At 34.3% G+C, this 17,903-nt stretch overlaps 1 protein-coding gene across 2 annotated transcripts in view; it reads right to left on the reverse strand.

Moving 5' to 3' along the window:
* Window positions 1–9,224: 9,224 nt before the first annotated feature.
* AIFM3 (apoptosis inducing factor mitochondria associated 3) overlaps window positions 9,225–17,903 on the reverse strand; it is a 161,385-nt gene continuing 152,706 nt past the window's right edge. Inside the window, exons 18-20 of one of the 2 annotated variants that reach the window (XM_053700490.1) lie at window positions 16,357–16,461; window positions 10,476–10,496; window positions 9,225–9,264 (exon numbers count right to left, since the gene is read on the reverse strand). In XM_053700490.1, coding sequence (XP_053556465.1) covers window positions 9,225–9,264; window positions 10,476–10,496; window positions 16,357–16,461 — 166 coding nt within the window. The remainder of the gene's footprint in view (window positions 9,265–10,475; window positions 10,497–16,356; window positions 16,462–17,903) is intronic. The other variant, XM_053700492.1, reaches the window with a different exon arrangement.

The raw sequence follows: 17,903 nt of genomic DNA on the forward strand, positions 1-17,903 counted from the left end.
AGGCATATATGTGAAGATACCAATCAGCAGCTAGCTCTCAGCTCTTGGGCCTATCTAGAGATGTTTTTCAACAAAGGATACCAAGAGATTAAAGCAAATTAGATCACAGAAGTACATTGGAAAGTTTTTTAAAATGTATGTTCTATCTAAATCATGAAAGAAAAATGTTGGGTTTCATGTCCCCATAATACAGCTCCACAGCAGCAATGCATGGCTGAGACCTAGTTAAACACAGGTGAGCGGATGACAAAAGGCATTTTTTGTGGGACCACCAATACGCAGCTAGCTCTCAGTAGTGCAATTTAGCTCCAGAGCCTACAAAGGTAAACTTTACAACAAAGGATCCCAAATGAACAAAGTAAATCTGATAATAGAATTAGAGTGAAAAGTCGCTTATAATTGCATTCTATGGGCTCCATTTATTAAGCAGTGAATGTTGCTTCAGAGACCCATCATTTCTGGCTTGCCTGAAATGTAAGTTAAGAAGCAGAGGTCATAAGATTGCTGTTCCTTAACCTGTCCGCCACCTTAAAGGTGACAGATTGAAATCACCCCGATATGATAACATTGGGATGATTGACAGCCCCTGCTAGCGGCTGATTGGCCGCCAGTGAGCAGGGGGTGGCATTGCACAAGCTTTTCACTAGAAATGCTTGTGCAATGATAAATGCTGACAGTGTATACTGTCGGCATTTAGTGATGTCGCGTGAACATGATTCGCTGTAGCAAATCATATACGCACGACTAGTAATAAATCTACTCCCCATATCTGAATCACAAAGGTTTAATTTGACTTTTTTTTTTTTCTTTTTAATCCAAAGGTGACAATTGGCTTCTTCATCAGGGGTCAAGTCGAGCGGGAACACATGGGAACGGAGTTCCTGCACTATTTTTGTAGGAAGAACTAAGTTCCCTCTGGACAGAAAACAGAAATGCTTCAGTAAACACTGCTTGTGGAAGGAGCAAGAGCACAGCCTGGTTAGAGGGATAGTGAGATGCTCTAGTAATGGGCAGTAACACTTCCTACAATACACTAAATGCAAGCCTGTTTAAAATATCTACCAGCACTCAACCTACTTCCTTATAGCTCCTGGATGATAGGGTATCTAGCTAACCCTAAATGGAACACAAATACAGCAAATGGTCCAAGAGCGCCAAACTAAAGGCAGAGGAAGAATCTAACAAATGAATGGATAATAATCAAACATTTATTAACATATAGTTAAATACCTAATAGCATGGATCCATGTTACATATAAACTAAAAATACAGTAAAAAATATTATTAAAACATATATATGATAGAATGCAGAAACACTAAAAGCAAATGGCAATCAAGATAATAATACGGAGATAAATAAATAAGAGTCACATGAAATGATCTCTAAAATGTGGAAAAAAGAGTCCGATAGGTGATATAGTTCCCTTTTATAAAAGATGATGAAAAATCCAGTGAAAAAATCAGTTGAAAAAATCCAGTGAAAAATCAAGTGAAAAAATCAGATGAAAAAATGTGAATATATATGTAAAACAAAGTACTTATTTAATCTGTGAAAAAATTGTGAAAAAATTATGTGAAAAATGTAAAATGTGGAATAGGGATCCCCAAAAAAATGGAATATAGATGTATAAAAACAAGAATATAAAATATAAAATGGCCAAAAATGAAAAATGTGAAAAAAATATGAAAAAAATGTGAAAAATGGATACTAAAACTAAAAATAGTGCATCCAAATGTGAATAAATGGGGTTCAAGAATGTATATAATCCAGGTAAAGTGTCAATTACTGAATGTTATTGAGTGATCCTCCTTGTGAATGTATCCGTGTGCGCGATGATGATATTTCTTTTAGCTGGATAACTGTGCTTTTTCTTTCTGTATTATCTTTAGTAATTCCTGTAATTTAAAGAAGTGACATAGTGCAATAACATCTCAAAACATAAATAATAATGAAATAATGCTCACCAATTTTGTCAACGTTTCGGTGTTACGATTATGCTACATTACATTCACCACTATTTAGCATAATCGTAACACCGAAACCGGAAGTATTCAAACTAACCGATTATAACCGGAAATAAACAAACACTACGTCACTTCCGGTCCGATGCTCACGTGTATAGAAACGGAGCGATCGTCAAAACATTCCCCATCAGTTTTACTTTAACCAACTATAAATCACATATAATTTGGTCATACTCATTTGAGTAGACACATCTGTCTATATATCATTTTTGACACTTTGCACTTTACAATATACCCATTGAATTAGATTTACTGCTATAGCATAACCGCAATACCGAAACCGGAAGTATACAAACTAGTCTATTATAACCGGTAGTAAATAAACATTACGTCACTTCCGGTCCGACGCCCACGTGTATAAAAATGGAACGATCGCTAAAACAAATATTCCCTATCAGCTCAACAAGACGATTTACCTGCTTTACTATTTTACTAATAGATTAGTACTGGAAATACAGCCCAAATAACACTATAAAGTATACTAACAAATAATAAAATAATATCATATGGAAACAAAATAACCTCTAAAACGGAAGTGTAATACCAAGAGAACTTCCGGGTCAGTGTTAAGGAAATTTTTGGCGCCAAATTTTGATCATCTATTGGTTTATGATACATATAAATAGAGCCACCATTACTCACTTTAAGATAGTCTTGAGAAAGGCCTGTTAAAAAGGCCGAAACACGTTGACAAAATTGGTGAGCATTATTTCATTATTATTTATGTTTTGAGATGTTATTGCACTATGTCACTTCTTTAAATTACAGGAATTACTAAAGATAATACAGAAAGAAAAAGCACATTTATCCAGCTAAAAGAAATATCATCATCACGCACACGGATACATTCACAAGGAGGATCACTCAATAACATTCAGTAACTGACACTTTACCTGGATTATATACATTCTTGAACCCCATTTCATATTTCACATATATATTCACATTTTTTCATCTGATTTTTTCACTTGATTTTTCACTGGATTTTTTCAACTGATTTTTTCACTGGATTTTTCATCATCTTTTATAAAAGGGAACTATATCCCCTATCGGACTCTTTTTTTCCACATTTTAGAGATCATTTCATGTGACTCTTATTTATTTATCTCCGTATTATTATCTTGATTGCCATTTGCTTTTAGTGTTTCTGCATTCTATCATATACATGTTTTAATAATATTTTTTTACTGTATTTTTAGTTTATATGTAACATGGATCCATGATATTAGGTATTTAACTATATGTTAATAAATGTTTGATTATTATCCATTAATTTGTTAGATTCTTCCTTTGCCTTTAGTTTGGCGCTCTTGGACCATTTGCTGTACTAAATGCAAGCCTGTCAGTGATCTTGCTGTGTGATCACTCCACACTGTGTGGAACACATGGTGCTTATATTTCTGTGTGGCTTGCTCTGGGATTATTTAGTTCAGCATAAATAGGACTATTGAACCTTAAGTGGGTAAGACTCTGTGACAGAGGAGGATTTGCAGGCCCAAAGGCAACCATTCAACCCTTCACTGGATTTAATTTGCTTTCATTAACCAAAGTGCATAGATTATATACATATACATACAGTGTGTGTGTGTGTGTGTATATATATATATATATATAAAACAATATTAATTTAGTGGGGGGGTGGAAGTCTTGGTGAGTTCCCACACTTTTTTTTTGTAGGACTTGACCCCTGTTCTTCATGTTCACTAAACTCCTGTAAGTTACAACAATGTCATAGGAACTACATTTATGACAACAGCAAATTATGTGGCTCCAGAGAAGTTTCTCAATGTATTGTGAATTCTATTTTTACATTGTTACAGGATAAATTAAACACACATGCATCCATTACAATACTAATATAGCCATTTGCTTCTGAGGTTACCATACATACAACACAGCCACACATATATAAATACAATTATCTATTCTAAAGAGACAGATATAGATACAACATTTTATTATATCACAGTGTTTAAAATCATGTTAGAGTCAAAAGAATTGACCATGCTATTATTCTGCCATTTTACAAACATATCCGATAATGAAATCAAACTTTGTAAAAGAATATAAACTTTCTCACATTTCCAGCATAATAATGTATTAAGTAAAATTCAAATATGGAATTAATAGTAAGCATCACTTACATAATTATTTAAATATTATGTGTTAAACTGATATTAGCAGCCATTATTTATTATTAATAAACAATGAGCATGCAGTTGACTGTAACAATATAGTTAAGCTTTTTTATTTTATTTATTTTTAACATTCAAAACAGTTCTGTAGTAAACAATATGATGAGGAATGTTTATCAGCAGATTGAAACCCAAATAGATCAGTACGTATATGTCATATAAGGTTTTAGAAATAATCTGGAAAAAGTGAGATATAAATAAAAGATAAAAAAAAAAAAAAAGAATAACTAATTACTGATTGCTACTTGCTGCTACTTATAAAAAGTGCCCTGCATTAATTAAAAAACAATTCACAGTACTAACGCATTTTGGCATTCCTAGAGATTTCCACAAGCATTGAGCATAGTTTATTTTATTCTTAAAATCGAAAAAAACAAAACTCTTATTGTTAAGTAACAACACCCAGTAGTTAATTTTAACTGCCGGATATATGGCTTGTGCCCCATGGAGAGGTACTATTTAATCAGTGTAACAAAACCATTTGTTCCTCTTCTTTAATATCATCTTTGTTCCTCATGTTACAATAAATGGTATATGTTGGAAGGAAAATATTGGATCTTGAAAACATATTTCATGCAAACAGCATGTGACTCTGTGTGTATTAAATGGAAGCTTTAATTGCAAAAACATTCCAAACAAGTTAAAACCTGATATTAATAAGTACATTTGTAAAATATCATGAACATTTGCATTTGCTCTGCTGGAGTGTCTTAAAAGTAGTGCTATCCAAAAGATACACATCCTCTAAATCAGGGGTCAGAAACCTTGGCACCCCAAATGTTTTCGAAATACATTTCCCTTGCTATTTAGCCACCCTAAAGAGTGTCTGAATATCATGGGAAATATTGTTTTAAAACATCTTGGGTGCCAAGGTTGCTGACCCCTGCTCTAATTGGTACAAGTAGCCAGAGTCTGAGATGTCATCTTCCACTGGAACATTTCTTTTTTTTTTGGTTTTGACATTAACCTGGGAGGAGAGTACTTCAGCCATAAAATATTGTATAATGTGCCAAATAGACTGAAACATTTGAGGTACCCGAAAAAGCTAAGAGAGAAAATGTGAAAGAGCAATGTCCCACATGATGACTTATGTATTATAAGAACCCCAAAAGTCTTGACAAAATGATTGGCTCCCAGAATTAAATGTTTCCAAGACATGAGAGCTGTAATATGCTGCCCCTCATTGTGCATCATAAAATTAGTTCACACCTTATTTTAAAATTTACACTAATACTTTTTAGGCTATAGTACCTCCTCAACAGAAGAATTATTCATGTCCGGTAAAGTTACACAACAGAAATGTGCCTTTATGTTCATATACTTAAACATCAAGGGCTAAATTACCAGTGGAGCACTATTTATCGGTCCTGCATTAACTTTTTTGCAAGCTTCGGGTTGTACTAGTATTATGAGTTGAAAGTAAAAAGTTAGTGTGAGAGCGAAAATTGTACCCAATAGACTTCACTGGTGCACAAAAACTGCCCCCCATAGACTTCAATGGAGCACAAAAACTGCAACAACAACAAAACTAACACCCATGCTCCAACACTAACCCGTCCGCACTTATTCAAGAGTGCTAAATCCAACATGAATTATTATCAAGTAATTGTAGGGAAGCATTCAACTAAAAAGAGGTTGCTCTTATCTGTGTAGTAAGTAGTGTAATACTGCTTTAAGTGTCAGCAAAAGTAATATGTAGCAGCTATATAATTACATGCATTAGACCCCCTCTGAGGAAGCATTCTTGTGAAACGCGCGTCAGGGGTAACCAGGAGAAGCTCTGTCTCTCCTACTTTTTAATCAGCTTACCGGAATGATTTAATTTATAACCTATATTGGTACTATTTTACTAACAGCAGTTCAGATTACGAGTATAATATTAAAGTAGCCCCGGGTTGAAGGGGCTTAGCAGATATTTTTTTTCTTATTCTGACTGCTGTAATAGTTATACAATTTACTTAAAGATTACCGCATATTATTCTCAGCCAACGTTGTTTGTATGAATGAATGTCTTTGTAAACCAATAAAGATGTAGTATGCATGTAATAATATAGCTGCTACATATTACTGTTGCTGACACTTTGTTAAAGCAGTATTACACTACTCATTACTCAGAGAAGAGCAACCTCATTTTAGTTGCATGCGACCCTACAATTACTTGATAATTGTGTTCCTTTTGCTCTCACTCTGTTGCATAAAACCTCACAATAAATATATATAAATTATATAATACATATTAATTTATTAGAGGTCTCTTATGCAGATTATCCTACTGCTTTCCCCCACCTTCTATCTCTTATTAATCCAACATGAATTATAAATATTTCCCATTCCGATGTTCTTTACATAGGGGCCTATCTATCAAGCTCCGAAAGGAGCTTGACGGCCCGTGTTTCTGGCGAGTCTTCAGACTCGCCAGAAAAAGCAGTTATGAAGCTGCGGTCACAAAGACCGCTGCTCCATAACCCTGTCCACCTGCTCTGAGCAGGCGGACAGGAATCGCAACAATTCAACCCGATCGAGTACGATCGGGTTGATTGACACCCCCTGCTGGCGGCCCATTGGCCGCGAGTCAGCAGGGGGCGGCGTTGCACCAGCAGCTCTTGTGAGCTGCTGGTGCAATGTTAAATGCGGAGAGCGTATTGCTCTCCGCATTCAGCGATGTCCGCAAGACATTTCTTAAATATGCCTCATAGAATTAATATGTTCTATTTATGCTTAAATATTTCTATATATATATGATTTTTTTTTGTAAAATATACATCTATACCTATATATATTTATATATATAGGTGTAGATATATATATATATATATATATATATCTATTATTGCCCTATGTGAAGAACATTGGAATGTGAAATATTTACAGTAAATACACAGCAAAACACTTTATTAAATATGAATATTGCATAAATATAATATTTCATGATTTCAGCTACGTGACTGCAAAGGGCTCAATGCGGTTATTTACAGTATATGCATGTCTATATAGGTATATATATGTAAATATATGTTTATATGTGTATATATGTCTGTAAATACATATACACATATAAATACATAAATACATATGTACACACACACATACAGTATATATATATATATATATATATATATACATATACATACATACATAGTTAGACATGTAAGTATCTCTTTTTATGCAATTTTTAAATTAATAATTTTAGCAGATAATATTATTATGGGTGTAACTGTACTTTTCAATGTATTTTTTTATGTGTTTTGTGCCACTTTTTTGTCCCGAGTAACAGTTAACCAGAACTCTGAAGTTGCGCTAACCTGACCAGTAAAATTCAATTGCGAACATGTTTAATTTCAACTCATAATACGTGCGCTATTTCCATTGCGTGCAAAAAAACTAAAAAATCCAATATCGCTTGCGTGCAACAGTTAGCGCACCACTCGTAATCTAGCCCATAGTAGGCTATATAAACAAATATGGGTTGTCAGTCAAAATAGTGTCCTACAATTAAATAGGGAGATGAAAAAGTAGTAAATAGAGAAGAAAGAGCAGGCGTAGGCGCTATAAGCATTTTCATCCAAGAGTTCTAACATCAATAATGGGTTATTTTCAGCTTTTATTGATATTTTATATCAAGTGTACCTAGTCTCAGAAAAACTTTTTTCATGATGACAAAGTCCAAAATATCCTACACAAAACTACTGCTATTATATGATTGTATAACTCCCATTTATGTATTAGTTGCACCTAAGAAAATGAAAGCTACTTACTATTAAAAAATACCTTTAAATTAACCTCCCACATTTTTTTTTATAGGAATTGAATGCCCTATTCTATATGGGAAATTCAATGTATTTGTTACAACCAAAGGGAGCCACAAGAACACAATTGTTGCTGCTTATAGACACCTTAATAACATGCATACTTAATTTACAATTGACACTGCTATCAGTGCTGCAGTTTAAATAATTACAGGCATGACAAAGGGCAGCTTGAAAATATGAAATCAACATGGTTTAACCAACTACTAAACAAAGGTTTCTGCATACTATAAGCACAGTAATCTATAAAACATTTAGACACTCATCCGCTATAACAGGATGGCATTTTTACTGCAGCACATTTTCTTATACACATTATTTTTTGCATGTTCTTAAAATGACTAATTTCTTTAAATGCCATTCACAGTAGGATATTCTATTAAATATATTTTTTGTACAAAAACATTATTAAAAATAATCATTTTTAAAGAATTATGAGCTAAAATAAATGTATCCTATATTTTAAATTCTGAGTTTTCGCAACATCTTTTTTTATATACCTTTACAATATTTTATTTTTAACACAACAGATTTTCATAGTATAGAAATTAATATCTGTTAACATAATAGAGTTGTTTCTTTGGCAAATATGAAATAAATTGCGTGTGAACATTACATTTTAAGATTTTTCTATTCCTTAGACTATATCTTGTAAACTGGCAAAACTCAGGCGATTAACGTCTGAAGAAGTTAACAGGCAATTATTACCTATATTAACAAAAAGATTACTTTGACACTTCATATTTCGTAACACAAATGCATTGGTATTACTCTCATATTTCTCAGTCTTTGAGATAAACAAGATTTTATGATACATGTATATAATTATATATAAAATATAATCTTTAAAAAAAAACTGCATTTGAAGGCCGGAGCTTCTGAAGTTGAAAAAATATTTACAGTCTCATGCTGATGTGAAATTTCCAGCAATTTCTTTCAATAATACATCCATAACAAATTAAATATATATATATATTTAGATTTTTTTTTTTTATCAGTCCTTTTGCTTGTTTTACTACTTGGCCTTAGCTATATGATCATCAATGTGCTTGCTTAAAGAAATGAACCACTATCAAATAATAACTAAGCAATTTCTCAGCATAACGTCGATTCATCGGCACTTTCTTGTTAATGGCCTATGCTGTACCATCAATACTGCATGCGTCTTCTAGATGTCAGATTTTGGCAGCCTTAGATACTAAGATCCCTTTCCTGTGAGCCAAGATACGTCTCCAGTCCTACAAGAAAAAAATGGAGTCTTGTGATGAACCAGATTTTGCCAGATTATATTTATTTTATTTGAAGAAAAAAAAACCCAGAGCTACAGTATATGATTATATAATATTTAAACTACATTATGTGTCCTGTGTATATCATATCTATAGTTCTATAGTATGTAATATAACATGTAAACAACAGATTCATCAATGTTATGTTCAAGAAAAATAAATGTAAAAGTAGTGGAAAACACCAATGGACATTAAAGTCAAAATTTAACTTTAAAGGGACATAACACCAAAAAAAATTATTTCATGATTCAGGTAGAGCATACAAATTTAAACAGCTTTTCAGTGTTCTTCTATTATCTAATTTGCTTAGTTCTCTTGGTATCATTTGTTGAAAAGCATACCTAGGAAGGCTCAGGAGCTGGGAGCTAGCTACTGATTGGGGACTGCACATAAATGCCTCTTTCATTGGCTTACTGGTGTGTCCAGATAGCTCCCAGTAGTGCATTGCTGCTCCTTCAACAAAGGATACAAAGAGAACTAAGCAAAATTGATAATAGAAGAAAATTGGAAAGTTGTTTAGAAATGTATGCCTATCTGTATCACAGAAGAAAAAAAAACATTGTTTTATGTCCCTTTAATGATTCAGATAGAGCTCATTGGATACTTTCAAAACTGCTGCCATATAGTGCTCCAGACACGTGCACACTCCTGAGCTTAAGTCCCTGCCTTTTCACAAAAGATACAAAAGAACAAAGAAAATTTGATAATAGAACTCAATTTTAAAGTTGTTTAAAACTGCATGCTCTATCTGAATCATTAAAAAAATGGGGGTTTTGTATCTCTTTAACAGAACTGTCCAACCTAAACCAAAGGAATCCCAAAGTGGTCTGCAATAGCTTTTTTAACAAGCCCCATTCTACAATATGAATATACCAAGGAGTTCTTTTTTTGCTGGAACACACTAATCTTCTACTTGCCCTTGTGCAGTACACAGGGAGATCTCTAACATGGGTATTCTGTTTTTGTAATTTCTTCATCTGGCTCATTCCATTCAAATATAAGCAATGTCAAATAGATAGTTAAATCATGTGCTACAATTACTTCACTGGCAATGGGACCCTATATGAAAAGGTTGGACAGTCCTTTTCTATCACAATACAGTACACATGACAAACTAAACACTGCATTACAATTACAAAACATATTGTATGCAAACATACTTGCCATGACGTATAAACATCCTTTATTAAGTGGAAGCATGAAGAAAAGAGTTTCCATAGTTTACTTAAACTCATGTTGTTGATTCATTGTGATTTGTTAGTATGTTTTCAACATAGTATTAGATGTTTTGATAAAAAAAAATACCCCTAAATGTGATTGAAATTGATTACTCCTCACTCTCACTATCACTCTGACAATACACCTGACCAGTTCTCTGACAATACACCTGACCATTTCTCTGACAATACACCTGACCAGTTCTCTGACAATACACCTGACCAGTTCTCGGACAATACACCTGACCAGTTCTCTGACAATACACCTGACCAGTTCTCTGACAATACACCTGACCAGTTCTCTGACAATACACCTGACCAGTTCTCTGACAATACACCTGACCAGTTCTCTGACAATACACCTGACCAGCTCTCTGACAATACACCTTACCAGCTCTCTGACAATACACCTGACCAGCTCTCTGACAATACACCTAACCAGTTCTCTGACAATACACCTGACCAGTTCTTTGACAATACACCTGACCAGTTCTCTGACAATACACCTGACCAGCTCTCTGACAATACACCTGACCAGTTCTCTGACAATACACCTGACCATTTCTCTGACAATACACCTGACCAGTTCTCTGACAATACACCTGACCATTTCTCTGAAAATACACCTGACCAGTTCTCTGACAATACACCTGACCAGTTCTCTGACAATACACCTGACCAGTTCTCTGACAATACACCTGACCAGTTCTCTGAAAATACACCTGACCAGTTCTCTGACAATACACCTGACCAGTTCTCTGACAATACACCTGACCAGCTCTCTGACAATACACCTGACCAGCTCTCTGACAATACACCTGACCAGCTCTCTGACAATACACCTAACCAGTTCTCTGACAATACACCTGACCAGTTCTTTGACAATACACCTGACCAGTTCTCTGACAATACACCTGCAGTATGAGTTTCAAGAAGCACAATTTTATTTTTCCAGTTCAGTAGGATTTCTACACCAATTTTCCAATGTATCAAAACACAACATATCTACAACAAATGCTGCTAATTTTTTAAATAGATTTGTAATTTTGTACAAAGTTTTTCTTTATATTTTTTTAATTTTAAGATAAATGTATTTGTCGTTAATTATGACAATTCATGATGTTGTAAGATTGACCTATACAACCCATTCCAAGGGTAGATAGAGTGGGCTCACTTTTTCCTTATGAGAGGAGTTACACTGTTATGTTATAAGAATAACACAACTTTAAGGTACACTGTGGTTAATTTATCATGTATATGATAAAGCAGCAGTGAACGTTATACATATTGTTGCATAAAAAGATGCAATTAATACCTCGGTACCTGTTGCTCATTGGCTGACAGGGGCAACTCCTAGAGTAAACAGCTGGCTTATTTAGCACTGGAGTATTCATTAAATGGATATTCCAGCTAAAATTGGAATGCATATGGGTGCATTCAGTTTTGAGTAAAAGTAATTTTGCAGTATACATGCATTAGCAAAAATGCTTCTAGTAAAAGCTATAGCTGTTTTAAGAGTATACTTAAGTATGCTCCATGCACCCGCATTTTAAACAAAGCATCATTGCCGACATGATACAAGCTCCACTGGCTCTCTGCGATATTTAAAATGCTGATACACGAAGAAAATCTATATGTGCTTCACATGCTAACACTAAAACAGTGATAACATTTACTAGACGCATTTGTGCCAATATATGTATATTGTAAATATGTCTCTAACCAAAGATGTGATTATCTATGTGCATTTCAATTTTGACCGGAATGTCCCTTTAAGAAATTATGGTAAGGCCTTTTGAAATACTCTGTTTTATTTTACACAAGGAACCTAGGAATGCTGGGTCTTAACAGTGAATAAAGAAGGTGAAGGAAGCTAAGAGTTAAAATTAGATAAACTTCACAGTAAGGATTTCAAACAAGAGATTAAAGACAGTAAAACTTGTCGGTGGTTTCAAACAAAGCTACATGTCAAGAGTGGAGAGTGGTTATGGTGTGAGAGATCAGAATAATCCAAACTTCTTCCTTATTTTAACTCCTCATTTAACTTCATGCACCTCTGTCCAAACTCAGGGTAGAACAAAAGATGCATAAAAAGGGACGACCTTGCAAACTTATGATGTCTTAAACTATATGGAATTGAGTGTGCTTGAATTGTACAGTTTGAATAAAGGTAATTTATTTTTAGCAACTTTTCAATACTGCTGTTAGGACACTGGAAACATTATAGTCACTGCTTTTTTTCAGGACTGTAACACCTATCCAAAACTTTAGTACTGCACTGATATATATATATATATATATATATATATACAGTATATATATATATATATATATATATATATATATATATATATATTATAGATTTAATTTTTTAGCTGATTGGACTAAGAATTAAAAAATGCTTCAGTGTGCGGCAGTGACCGCATGAAGGGGACGTTGGCAAGGAAGATCCGAAGATCAGAAGATAAGAAGATCAGAAGATGGATAAAGACCGGTCGGGTGGAAGAGGACATCTCTAGCGGAGACTGCCATAGCTGAAGAGGGAAGATGGACCGCCATCATGGATGAAGATAGAAAAGGAGCACCGCCTTGGAGGAGCAGCTGCCAACCTAGGAGCTGGATTTAAGTTGGGTGAGTACCATCTTTGGGGTTTAGCATTAGGCTTTATTTAGGTGGTTGATTTTTTTAGTTTATGCTTAAAGGGATAGTCTCGTTAAAATTAAACGTTCATGATTCAGATAAAGCATGCAATTTTAAGCAACTTTCTAATTTACTCCTATTATCATTTTTTCTTCATTCTCTTGGTATCTTTATTTGAAAAAGCAAGAATGTAAGCTTTAGAACTGGCCCATTTTTGTTCAGCTCCTGGGTAGTGTTTGCTGTTTGGTGTCTAAATGTAGCCACAAATCATCAAGCGCTACCCAGGTGCTGAACCAAAAATGTGTCAGCCCTTAAGCTTACATTTTAGCTTTTTCAAATAAAGATACCAAGAGAACAAAGAAAAAATGATAATAGGAGTAAATTAGAAAGTGCCTTAAAATTGCATGTTCTATCCAAATCATGAAAGTTTAATTTTGACTAGACTATCCCTTTAAGTTTTTTTTTTTATAGAATAGGATTTTTTATGCAAAAGAGCTTAATTGCTTAAAGGGACACTATACCCAAACATTTTCTTTCATGATTAAGGTAGAGAATACAATTTTAAACAACATTCCAATTTACTTCTATTACCTAATTTGCTTCATTCTTTAGATATACTTTAATGAAGAAATAGCAATGCACGCGGTGAACCAATCACAGGAGGCATCTATGTGCAGCTACCAATCAGCAGCTACTAAGCATATCTAGATATGCTTTACAGCAAAGAATATCAAGAGAATGAAGCAATATAGATAATAGAAGTAAATTAGAAAGTTGTTTATAATTGTATGCTCTTTCTAAATCATGAAAGAAAAAATTTGGGTTTCATGTCCCTTTAATGCCCTTCTAAGGGCAAAGCACAACCAAATGCCCTTATCATGGCAATCTTTTTTTTTTAGGATAGTTTTTTTTTTTTAATATAATAGGGTTTTTTAACGTAAAAGCGCTAAATCACTTTAGGGCAATGCCCTACTAAATGACATTCTCCTGGTAATTTTTAGTTTAGTTTAGGTTTTAGTGTTAGTATAGGGCTTTTTATTTTGGAGTGGGCTTTTGTGTTAAGGGGACTTTAGTTTTAGTATAGGCATAACTGTTAGTGTTTTTTTATTTTGTAATGTGTGTTATTTTTTGTAATGTTAGTATTTTTTTATTTTGTTTAACTTAGGGGGTGTTAGGTTAGGGGTCTTGGGGGGTTAGCTGTTAGGGGGTTAAGTAGTGTAGAGGTAGTTTGTGGCGGGTTGTGGTGGTTCAGAGGTTAAGTAGTGTAGGGGTTATTGCAGTAGGGTTTTGGTGGTTTAGGGGTTAAGTAGGTTAGGGGATAATGTGGTGGGTTATTGCTGGTGTAGGGGTTAAGTATGTTAGGGGATAATAGGGTATTGGCAGTTAAGGGCTTAAGCAGAGCAGAGAGTCTATTATGGTGGGGTATTGGTGGTTAAGGGGTTCACAGTTTATTAGGTTTGGTGATCTATTCAAAGGGATCCTTTACTTTACATCACCAATGTCAGCACCGATGCTGCTTGGAATATTTCTCCTGCATCGCCACCCATTGAGATGTATAGTAAACCTCTCAGCAATGCTGCCTTTTAACAATGACGTCAGCCGCTTGGAACATTTTGCTGGCTTACTAGATCCATTTTAAATATATTGCTACATCGCAGAACTTTTGATCATCAGGACCTCAAGGAGGTAACAGTAAAAGTCAGTACTTAGTTTTAAAAACAGCTTAGATGTTATTTTGGCTAGAACTGGTATCCATTGTATGATATCAATACAAAAATGAAATGGTGTAAATTCCCTTTACAGGTATTGTAATATCAGGATTCATATGATATCTATTGAACTTGATAGGCTGTTGTCTTTTTTTCAAACTCATTTACTATTTTACTTTATTATGTTACATAGATCTCATTTGCTCTGTTACTGAAAAAATATGTATCTCTTTTAAAAAATTCCAGTGTCTACTCCCAAGAGGTTCCTAACAATTTTAACTACAAGGATTTTAATCCATCATATAATCTTGCGTATATTTCTACACACCAAGTTATCATTGTATGTCTGTTATGTTACACTGCTTCACCACTTTCAGTGCGGCCTCCGCATGTTTAGCACTGCATTGCATAGCAACGCTACGTGTGCCTCTCTGTGCCGGTGCTCTGTAATATTTGCCTACTGTGTTACGTTTTCCTACCTATGTAACGCATACGGTCAAGCCTACATTTAGATAAAGCACTTTCATATCCACCATTTTTGTTTCAAACAGAGGCTGATGTCAAAATTATTGATCGGATGGTTATATTTGTCTGTTTTGAGTGCAGATCTTGCTCAAACATAAAACTTTAAAACATAAACGAAAAATATTATGTATGTTATTAGCTTGTGGTCGGAAAATTATACAGAACATAACCATATGATCACTATTTTAACATCAGCCTCCGTTTGGAAAAAAAATGGCGAATATGAAAGTTCTCTATCTAGATGTAGGCTTGGCCTATGCGTTACATAGGTAGGACAACGTAACAAGGTAGGGAAATATTACAGAACACCGGCCGTTCCTGTTGGATGTCAGGCGGCCTTTTTAGTTCCGGAGTGTCTGCTTCTTTGTGCGTGTTTGTTTGTTTCAGTTTTTATTTTTTTTGGGTGGGCTTCTTGGTAGTTTCCTACCTGAACTCTCCCTACCTGAAATCTGCTCGTCTGTCCATACATCTGGCTAACCCACTGTACTGGACTTTGCCTGTGAGTTGCTAACCTAGTCTGTAATGCTATACTGTCTTAAGTTGATGACCTCTGCCTGCCTGAGCAGTCCCTTGGAGAATCATCCTTGCTGGACGTTCCTTTTGGGCTTCTTTCCTGCTATCAGTGTGAGTCATATTTTACCATTTCCTTGCCTGTTTTCAAGTTTCTGCTGTTCCTGTGGGTCATGCCCTGGGTTATATTCAGTGAGCTAGCGTGTTTCATTAATATCACCCTAGCCTTTAGGTCTATGTAAGGACTGATACTTCACTGACAATGTAATTAAATCTTCTTTTACAAGCACTATCGCCATTTCTTTGCACTTATATCCATACTTTTGCATATGTAGTTATCATTGTACAGTTTTGGGATTGTGGGCAAATATTTATAAATAAAGTTACCCTTCTTACCTTGAATTACTGTGTTGATTAACGCTATATAAATTGCTACTTACTCAACATCACGTTTCCGTATAGTCTTTCCAGATGCCATTACTTCTGCCACTTTGGATACTATGGGATCATAGTTCATACTGGCAACTGCAATGACTTCATCATTCCTATAATACATATAATACATAGAGAAGTTTGTATATCATATAGTTTATATGCAGTCTTAATTAAAACAAACTCTTTGGTGATGGAACAAAAAACAAACAAAAAACCCCCAGAAACAATGATATCTTAGAGTCTCATGTACAGTTCTTCCAAAAAAAGCACCAGCACCACTTTATAAATGTGCCTAAATATGTATGTATATTAGGGGTTGCAGAGCTCTGTAAGGTTATGCTGTTCTGTATTGTATTGTTCAATCTTAGATTCTCTGAATAATTCTACAAAGTAAGGGACACCTCCTTGTCTTTACATGTTAAAGGGACACTGAACCCAATTTTTTTTCTTTAATGATTTAGATAGAACCTGCAATTTTAAGCAACTTTCTAATTTACTCCTATTATCAATTTTTCTTCATTCTCTTGCTATCTTTATTTGAAAAAGAAGGAATCTAAGCTAAGGAGCCAGCAAATAATTTTTGGTTCAGAACCATGGACAGCACTTGTTTATTGGTGCTGTCCAATCAGCAAGGACAACCCAGTTTGTTCACCAAAAATGGGCCGGCATCTAAACTTACATTCTTGCTTTTCAAATAAACATACCGAGAGAATGAAGAACATTTGATAATAGGAGTAAATTAGAAAGTTGCCTAAAATTGCATGCTCTATCTGATTTACAAAAGAAAAAATCTGGGATCAGTGTCCCTTTAAGGTAATCCAGAAAACAGGCTCTACAGGGATGCAGTGAGATGACTCTATGCAAGCTATGAACAGAGACCATAGACTTAACAGAATGATGAGTATCCCTGTAAGAAGTTATAGTTACTGATAAGATGTTATAAATATAAGCACATTTCTGTAGGCTTTCAGGAGTTTCAAGTACTGCTTGTGGAATGCAGACTATAGAAATTCTTTTTTTTTTTTTTTTTTTTTTTTAAACCCATTCAAATCAAGCATTAGGATTCATGCATATTCTTATAATTTGGTTTAACCAACCAGTAGGATGCAAGTAATTTCTTTTGTCTAATTTAAATGTTCAAATCAATCAATCGGATCCCTATTGGATAATTTGAATGAAAACAATAAATAGAAAAATGCTTAAGAAGAGGCAGAATGTGAAGAGGACACTTAACACTGAACTGCATTGGATCAATTTGTGTTCTAAAATAAAGATGTATTTAAAATAACTAGTACTGTACTATCTTTCTGAAGGTACTTTGTATGCAAAAGTAGTAGAAAATCATATAAAACTACCTTTAGGTTGCATATATAAGCTGTATTATGACATGTAGATATTACCGTAAAGGGACAGTCAACTCCAAAAAAAACTTTCATGATTCAAATAGGGCATGACATTTTAAACAACTTTCCCATTTACTTTTATCACCAATTTTGCTTTGTTCTCTTGGTATTCTTAGTTGAAAGTTAAACCTAGGAGGCTCATATGCTAA

This window comes from Bombina bombina, chromosome 2 (genome assembly GCF_027579735.1).
Source record: "Bombina bombina isolate aBomBom1 chromosome 2, aBomBom1.pri, whole genome shotgun sequence".
Lineage (NCBI taxonomy): Eukaryota > Metazoa > Chordata > Amphibia > Anura > Bombinatoridae > Bombina > Bombina bombina.